We start from the raw sequence: 9,347 nt of genomic DNA on the forward strand, positions 1-9,347 counted from the left end.
GGGGCTTTTAATACTCAGTTGTTCCATACGTGTCTCAAATCAATCAGATGAAATTCACCTTTTACGTGTCCTGAATCCTGATAGCTCCGCACACTTGATAGGTAATTTAATCATCTCTGGTGTAGATGAACGCAAACTCAAATTAGCTACTGAAAGAGTTGGTCTTCTCTGAGATAGCTGTGCTTTTCCACTTTTATGCACGAGCTGAGCTTCACCAACTGGCTGGCTGGAGATGTTATTAAAAATTTAGTGAAAGAAACAAAGGTGTGCTCTGGTGTCTCTTGTTACCCTTTCTACTGTTACCCAGTAGACAAAAGGCATGGGGGCTGCCTCATGAATAATGTGACATGGAATATTCACAATCTATTTTTAATGGAGTCAAGTAATAACATTGAGAGATATTTGCAATCTTCAAATTTCACACAGTAACAGATGCAGTAATTTGTTTTGATTCTGTACTGGGGATATTAAGATATTTTTTTTTCCCGGAAAAAAAGGTATACTGTTAACATAAAAATTAAAACTCATTTATAGCACAAACAGGGATTATAAAAATGGAGCCAAAGTTCTATATGTCATAAAGGGAGAACAGGACAGGGCAAACAACTAGATTTCAATCAGTTCTACTTACCCTTCCATGCAACTTCTTTACTTTTCAAATCAGGTTGGAAATAATCAACCAGTGTGCATGGTGAATTCTGTGGGAAGGAAGTTTTGTGATCTTTATGCACTGGGAACTTTGTTTCCGAGGATACTAGTTAGAGGTTCCTGGATGCTGCAACTATCCACGTATCAGTTCTGGAAAATTATCTTAAACTTGCATTATAGAGCAAACAAATTTAAATTTTGAATGAGAGTAAACTGACATGGAAAGTTATGGTGTTGAAAACTAAGTGAGCACAGCCAAGGACTGAGATTTGGATAAACTGGCAAAAAGCAGTGTCAAAGCCCCCCTTACCTACCAACTCAGAGAGAGTCCTATGTGTTCTGTTGGTTTCCTGGGACCTCAAGCAATTTCTCTTCCCTTTGTGCTGTAGAGAGCAGAGCCAGCCAGAATAAAGCAGTTTGCCTGCTAATTCACTTAACACCTCAGCAAATATTTATTGTTCTACTGTGTGCCAGGCACTGTTCTGGGAGCTGAAGATTCAGCAGTAACCAAAGAAATAAAGCTCTACTGACATTGTGCTCACTGCTCTATCCTAGCACCTGGAACAGTGCCAGGCTTATTCTAGGTGTTCTATATGTGTGATGTGTGAAGTTGATTTGAATTAAAATGAACAATCTGCTGGTGATCACCATGAACCATATATACCCTAGTTGGCAGATGTTAGAAAAAGTATCTTGGGATTTAGGCTAGGACCCTTTTCTGGTTTCATTCTCTTAAGGCATTGACTTATGCAAGAAATTCCCACAGGTGAGAAAGAGCCAGAAATAACCCAGATCCCAATTTTACTGCCCCTGATGCATCTTTGGATTTATAATTTCCTTTAGGTGAGGCAGCTAACCAATCTCAGATATTTTCTTTCCTTTCCAGTCTCCATAGAATCAAAGTGCTCAGGGTTATATTGGGATGCTAGAATCATATTACATTTGATAGTTAAGAAAACGTATCAGAGAGGTCAAAGGCTTTTTGCCCATGTCACATAATGTGTTAGTGACAGGGCTGTGACTAAGAATCGATAGACCTAAGGCTTGTGATTTCTTTATTCATCTGGGAGCCTGCTAGCCTATAAACAAACAAGCAAACAAACAAAAAACCCTGAAACTCTCAAAAGAACCTATGTACAATCGGGACCATCAGGGACTCTCCAAGGTAGGAGCTTAGTTTTGTACACCTAATTTTTCTGTTAAGAACTAAGGATCTCTAAGAAATAGAAAAAAAAAAAAACCATGAAAAGCAGAGAAACTGAATTTTATTCTCTTCTGGATGTTGGCTCATCTGCTTTACTTCTATAGTTTCTTTCAGTGCCAACTCCTTCTACAGACTAAAACAAAGGTCTTTCACAAATTCCCTGCCTAAATAAAAAAGCAATATGTAAGAGTCTTAATACTTTATTAACTTAAAACATCACTCTAATAAATATGTATTAACAAACATAATACACCTCAGAAAATCTAAAAACATTTACAAACCTCATCAAAGGAAAATACCACTTTTTTGTCCTCTACGGTACACATGGAGGGTCAAAGAGTTGAAGACAGAGACTTCATTTCTACATGCCTGCTAGCTTATACATCTTTTAAAAATCAGCTTGACAACAAAAAACTGAATATACACACAAATCTTTTAAGTATCTGTTCAGCTATTCTTTGTTTATCTTTGATAAAATCCAAACGGGTCAGAAGGAAATGTTCAAGATTCTGTTTTGTCTTCTTGAAATTCTTTTGGAGGGAAAGAACAGACTCAGACACTTGGAAGTACGACTATTAGCTTTTGAAAGGCAAAGGTAGAGGCTGTGGCCTTAATCTCTGGCTCCCCAGTACCCAGCATAGGGCCTGGTACCATGGTTACTGGTGATCAACAAACATTTGCTGAGTGAATGGGTAGTATTTTGTCCAAAGGCATTGCTCTGTGCTTCTACCTCCTCTGATGAAACCTTCAAAGGTCTCCTGGAGGCCTCTAATCTCCTCTCATCACCAAATCCACTTTTCTTCAGCATCTTCTTGGGGCAGGCTCTACAGTGTATCTTGTAATTTCAGAAGTATGAAACCACTTCCCTAAATCATTTCTGAACCAGTCTTTAAGTGGGAGAAACAATTCCTCCAAGATTTACAGGCAGCACCCAACAGAAAGGGGTCAACAGACCTCCCAAAAGGAAAAAAATAAAAATAACACTCATTCTTCATTCTAATAAAAACATTAGCATGTGTCTACCTTGTAAATGGTGATTCCTCCTCTTCCACACAAGTATCTGGGGTGGGTCAGGAGGGAAGAAACCTGAAGGACCTTCCTGTCTGTGGAGCAGGGCTGGGAATGTGAAGGACTGTGGGGCCCAAGGTTTTAACTGATCCCCTCTTGAGTTTGAGTCTTCAGGTAGAGAGGAGCCCATTCGGCACGTCCAAAGCCCAGTGAGTCATTTGGTTCCCACTTTAGGAAGAACTTTGAAAAAGCAATCTATCCCCTCTGTCAGCTGCAGGAAGTAAGGTGAAGGGGTACACCCTAGTGGGATCTGCAGACTGGACTAGGAGGCCTGAGAAGTCAGAAGTGAGTGGTGGCATGTGGGGAGGCTACCCTCCCTAGTGTTGTGTAATTGCTGCTTGCAGCCAGCCAGGGCTCTCATTTTAGCCCATGCTGTGTCTCCCGGTGCCGCCTGAGGTCCACTTTTCTCTGGAAGCCCTTCCCACACAGGTCACAGCCGAAGGGCTTGAAGCCTGTGTGCTTGCGGCTGTGGGTGATGAGGTTGGAGCTCTGGCTGAATGCCTTGCCGCACACCTGGCACTTGTGGGGCTTCTCACCTGCAGGGATGGAAGGGTGGAGGAGGAAGTATGAGTCTGTGATGAAGCTAGAGGGGATTCTCTGTGACCCACATGCTCTCAACAGCAGCTGGCTACATTACAGTCTAAGGCCTTCAAGCAACTTGGAGGGTGACCTGTTGCAGTGCAAGTCTCAGAAAGCCATGGGTGCACCAGGTGAAAGGGAGACTTTCTGAGTGGGGGTTCCCAGCCAAAAGGCCTCAAACCGTTTCCTGCTAAACGGAAACAGAGCAAAGGCCACGTGCCCTCCTCAGGCTCGCAGCTGAATCCACCCCGGGAAGACTCTCCTGACTTTAGAAGCTGAAAGCTCCACAGCAGATGTTCAACAGGAGGGGTGGGGGTGGGGGCTGTCCTTCAAACCATGTGACTCTGTTCTAATTCAGAGGAAGTTTTCAAATCTGAGTTTCCAAGTGGGTGTTGGTTTGCATGGACCAGTGAGCCTGTCTTCTTTCTTGCTCTTGAAGGACAATAGAATGCATCTGAAGCATTAATATTTCTCAAAATCTTATTTTTAAAAATTCACATGTGGGCCACAAAGTATTTCTTAAGGTAGCTGATATTTTTCTATCTTGATTTTACTTTCTTTTTCATGAGGTTAATCACAAGATTCTTTATATACCAGCAACTCTTCACCATAGATTAATAAATAACAGATAGAAAAGATTTTGTCTTCTTCCATTCCCAATTCACAAGTTGCTTAACATGGCATCATAGTCAAGGCTTGGCCTTGGAAAAAATGCAAAATAGATGAAGTTTATTTTTGAGGAACCCTCTGTCCGTCTTGCTGCACCTCTTTCTGTCTTCATGCTTCAGATTTCCTTGATAAGAAACCACCCATCAAAACTTATCCTAACCCTTAGGGTCAAACAAATCTGAGAAATGAATTCTAGCTATAATGTAAATGTTTGATAAGGGCTTAATGTTTCATTCAGTCAAGAACCTACTTACATTTTGATAAGCATCTGGAATACCTTTACTCAAAAGGAGTGAGTTACATGGAAATTTCAGGCAAGAAGGTATGATTAAAGGAGAATATTTTCCTGGGTTTTCTGATGGGGGCATCTACCTTGCCCAAACATATTTAAATATGAATGGTAAGTGTTTGGAATACACTGTAATTTGTTTTTAATCAGTATTCATATTCTGAAATAAAATAGTCAGAATTCTGGGTCTTGTATATATGTCTTGTTGACTATTAAAGAGAGTGCTCCTGGCATTAAAAATGCCACCCACACACAATCGAAACATTAATAAAGAGTCCAGGATTTGGAAGCTAGAGCATTTCATGGCCCTATGATTTACTCTTGGTTTGAACTTTGGTAAATTATTCCATCTCTTCGAGTTTCAGAATGGTAATTGTAGTTCCTTCTACTTTATGGGATGGCAGTAAGGATCTAATGAAGCGATATACTTGAAAGCACTTTGTAAATCATAAAGCATTATAATAGGTAAAGAATTATCATTATTATGGCGCAAACTTGTTGATATTTTGAAGAGGGCAATAAGTGAAGAGAAGCTTTCTATATCTGTCAACCCCCGTGACTTTGAAAATAGAATACAATAAATGGTGGTCAAGAGCACAGACACTGAATTTAAGTCCTGGCCCTGCCACTTGCTAGCAATGTGACCCTCAGCAGGCTACCTAACCCTTTTGTACCTTGCTTTCTTCATCATATAAAATGGGAATAAGGAATAGTCTCTACCTTACAGCACTGTTGTAAGCATAAAATGAGAATGCATTTAAAAAGTGCTTAGCAGTGTTTAGTAATATTTACCATTTCCCCCCTCAATCAGAATAAGCTCTCAGACTCTTAAAATGCAGTCAAGATGGCACACATAAGTCCCTCCCCAAAAATGCAGGGGAGAAGCCCTAGAGAAAGTCCTCAATCCCTAGATAAACATTTAGGACAACACTCTAAGAGGACCCTGGGGCTTCATATTTCACCCAGAGCAGGCAGCAGTTGGAGCAGCTGCTAAACTACAGGAAAATTGCCTTTGCAAGGGATCCTGCAGCTGACCTGTTGCTGAGTGGTTCTTCAGATGCAATCTCAAATCAAGGCCCCTCTGGAGAGAACCATATATATAAATGAACCTAAGAGAATCTGCATCCTTGTTTTCTTTAACACACTGCAAAGATTAACTCCATCTGGAAAGCTTCATCCACCACTCATTCTGGGGCCAGAACATCACAGAGAAGTTGAATTACATTGGCCTCAGGGGGAAGAACAATGTCCCCATGGTCCCCATCCCTCGCTGGGTGTTTTCTACAAGCCAAGGGCCTTCAGCTCACCAGTGTGGATGAAGGTATGTTTCTTCATGTCTGACTTCTGATGGAACCTCTTGCCACAGTACTGACAGGGGTAAGGCCGGGTGTCTGAGTGGATGAGCAGGTGTGTGGACAGCGTTGATGATCTCTTGAAGCTCTTGCCACAAATCTTACAGTCAAAGCTCCGCTCCTATTGAAAAATGTGTCATTCTTACTGCAATCATCTATGCCAGCAGTCCCCAACCTTTCTGGCACCAGGGACCAGTTCTATGAGAATCTAATGCCTGATGATCTGAGGTGGAGCTGAGGCGGTGGTACTAGTGCTGGGGAGCGGCTGCAAATACAGATGAAGCTTCGCTTGCTCACCACTCACCTCCTGCTATGCGACTCGGTTCCTAACAGGCCACAGACTGGTATTGGGGAACCTGGGGGTTGGGGACCCCTGACCTAGGCTAACATTCTCCTCGTCACTAACTTGAATCTAAAATCCCAAGCGTGGCCTTTCTCTTCCTTCAGACTCCCTTTTCAAAGAGCCTGCTCCATTATCCTTTCTCCCCTCATTTATTTCCAACCTCCACCCTCCCCACTCTTATCCTCTTCCCCTTTAACACTTTTGCTACCCAAACACTTTTTACCCACAACCCTCCACACCCCATGGCAAAACTGTATCACCGCCCTGTTTTTTTAACACCCGTTTACAAACACTTCTCCACCCTCTTCCACAGGAGGCTTAGACCTCAGTCACTTGAGTTGCCCCCCACCCTCCAGCCTCCAGCCTGTGTAGCTGTTGAGGAGATGGGAGAATACTCTTTTTGGTAAATACGTCTCTGTGAGTAAGCCTTCTCCTGTCATAGTTATTTGGGTACTTATTTGCTTATCCACACTGTCTCTCAGCTAAACTGTAATCTCCACATGGGCATCCTGTCAGGGACCTGATGTGTTATAGGATTCTCATATGCCTAGCACCTGGAAGTTGGGCAACAAATATTTTGAATGAATGAAAGACTAGCAGGACACATATGCCACTAGATGCTTTAAATAAGCTGCGATCCCTCCTTTTCAGTCGTGGAGGGGTTAAAGCTGATGAAATGACAGCCATTTGGTGAAAAGCTGAGGAAAAGAAACGGATATATCAGTAGCAAGAGTGCGTACAAACCCTCCTCAAACCCAAAGCAACGATCAGGATCACAGTTCTGGAGGTTCGCAATGATGTGGCATCAAATTCTAGGGCTGCCTGGAGGCCTGAGCCGACCACCACTCACCTTTCCCTACACACCTACATCTGGGCAAGGGAACAAAGTGGAAGAGACTGGAGCAGTCCAGGGAAGTCCAAGGCGAAAGCCACAAGGCGAAGAGCTGCGGGTGCTGCACAGAGAAGCTTAAGATCGCTGAAAGCGAAAACCTGAGCAGGGCTGCAAGCGCTTCCCGCTTACCTGAGAGTGCACGGCTTTGTGCTGCTCCAGGCTCACCGCGTGCCCGAAGGTCTTGCCGCATATCTCGCATGCAAAGGGTCTGGTGCCACTGTGAGACCTGCGCACGTGCACCTCGAGCCCGTGCGGCGTGGAGAATACCTAAGGCGGGTGGGGCCGGGGAGAAGGCGGCTGAGAATGGCCGATGGGTGCGGACGCTGGCTGGGCGTGTGCCAGGGACACGGGTGCAGGGCTGGCCAAGCCCGGGACGCGGAAGCCTCACCTTGCTGCACTTGATGCACTTGTAGGAGCCGCCGCCCAGCAGCAAGCGAGTGCACAGCAGATCAGACTCCACCTTGACTCCGGAGCCCTTGTCCGCGTGCCGTCCGTGGCTGCGCTCGGAGTACAGCCCACCCGCTGCAGCCACTGGCCGATCGTATAGCCCGGCCGCCCCTGGCCCGAAGTCGCCGTAGAGCCCCAGGCCCGCACCGCCTCCTGCGCTGCCTCCCCCTGGGGCCCCTGACCCGGCGCCGCCCGCCCGCTCCGGGCGGTACAGCGCCGCAGGGTGGCCTGGCTCCTGGGTGCGCTCGCAGAAGAGGCTCAGGCTGGCGCCGCGCTCCAGTGCCGCGCACGGCCTGTAGCTCTGCACCAGGTGCCGCAGGTCAGACCCCGCCAGGCCGCTCCACGAGTACTGCTTAAAGGGCAGGGAGAAGGGCTGAGCTTCGTCCAGCGACGGGCACATTGACTTCTCTGAGGCTGCGGAGACACAAGAAGGTGTCTGGTCAGGCTTAAGACTGCAAGTCAGGTGCCACCCGGCTGCGTCTGCCAGTCGGGTGTTTGGGGCTGCCAGGCACCCAGCACTGTGGAGCACTCCGTGTGCCAGGTGCCGCACTAGGTGCCTGGATAAAACGCGAGCCTTGTCCCTGAGGCCTCGAGGGCCACTGGAGGCCGCAAGCAGCAAACATAATTAAAATGACATCCATCCCGAGCAGAGATCGGTAAATTCTGTGCCAGGGCAAGGGAAGCGCAGGTCGTTAAGAGGGTCTTTTCTGGTGGTGCCATAGAGAAAGGCGCGCCACACTGTCTGTGGTTAATAACTGCACTGAGCTGAGCTGTGACGGAGGAGAAGGTGGCCACGGTTCGAGACCTGGACAGCAATCGTGGGCAGGGGACCCACAGCAGGCGCTCTGCGGCCCAAATGTGTTCCCACTCCGTTCCTTTTCTTTCCCAAGATCGAAAAGGAGGGAAGGAGAGGACCAATAAAATGCGGCCCAGCCCACCAGAGCCCACCTGAAATAAAGGGGGGAGGGGAAGGCGTTAACATTACTTAAAGTTATTAAGTGTTCACCTCCCCGCCACTCCTCCCACCCCCTGCCCCATGCCAGTAGCAAAGGGGCAGCGGGAAGGGGGCCTGGGGCTTCAACTGCCTGCCAAATATTCCCCATTCCCATCATAGCTTGACAAGAAAAAAAAAAAAACAACACCCGAATTTCTTAGAGAATAATTCACAATTAAGGTTTAGCCACTAACAGTAAGGGGAATAGCTTTCCGAATTCAGGGCCTTCTGCACCTCCACCCCACGTGATTTTTGCTAGAACCAGATGACCAACATATACTTTCTCTAAATGCATACGGGTTTACAAATCCGTTCACACACATCGCAGCCTCCAGTCGAGACTAGCCACTTCGCAAAGAGGCTGCACCCTGAGTTTCCGTAGGAGAGAGATGCGGGCGGCGCCGAGTCCTTTCGGGGTGGTGTCCCGCACAGCCAAGAACCCCCCGGTCACTAGCTCCCAGACACAGTCGCTGGAGTTACGCTTTAGCCAAGCCAACGCACTGAGTGCAGGATGAGGTTGGGGGTGTCTTTCAAAACTAGTAAATGTCATCTGGGAACAACTGGCCCTTGGCAGATCTGGCTGGTCTGCACTCTCCTTTCCCCGGCCCAACCCCGAGACTCAATCCCCACACAACGTGAAAAATCACTCAGTTTTCGCAAAACTCGACTACTGGCTGGAAATGAAACCAGACAGCTGGTCCTCCAACTTGAGCCAACCAGGCAGAACGAAAAATGAAATGGGCCCCCAATCCACGCCCGCGAAGAGCCAGAGGAGCGGGGCTGAGATTTTCGTCCCGGACGGGTCCCACTGGCTGGGCGCCCCATGCGCTGCCAGGTCCCACGCCGCGGGAGCGAGCGTAAT

At 46.7% G+C, this 9,347-nt stretch overlaps 1 protein-coding gene across 3 annotated transcripts in view; it reads right to left on the bottom strand.

Annotated features, from left to right (window-relative positions):
* Nucleotides 1–2,108: 2,108 nt before the first annotated feature.
* Nucleotides 2,109–9,347, bottom strand: part of GFI1 (growth factor independent 1 transcriptional repressor) — an 11,315-nt gene continuing 4,076 nt past the window's right edge. For all 3 annotated transcript variants that reach the window (XM_011355653.2, XM_011355652.1, XM_023528110.1), the window contains 4 exons: nucleotides 7,433–7,905; nucleotides 7,174–7,311; nucleotides 5,765–5,930; nucleotides 2,109–3,456 (listed from right to left, as the gene is read on the bottom strand). In XM_011355653.2, coding sequence (XP_011353955.1) covers nucleotides 3,278–3,456; nucleotides 5,765–5,930; nucleotides 7,174–7,311; nucleotides 7,433–7,905 — 956 coding nt within the window. In that variant the 3' untranslated portion in view covers nucleotides 2,109–3,277. The remainder of the gene's footprint in view (nucleotides 3,457–5,764; nucleotides 5,931–7,173; nucleotides 7,312–7,432; nucleotides 7,906–9,347) is intronic.

The sequence above is a fragment of the Pteropus vampyrus genome, unplaced genomic scaffold, assembly GCF_000151845.1.
Source record: "Pteropus vampyrus isolate Shadow unplaced genomic scaffold, Pvam_2.0 Scaffold22, whole genome shotgun sequence".
Classification (NCBI taxonomy): domain Eukaryota; kingdom Metazoa; phylum Chordata; class Mammalia; order Chiroptera; family Pteropodidae; genus Pteropus; species Pteropus vampyrus.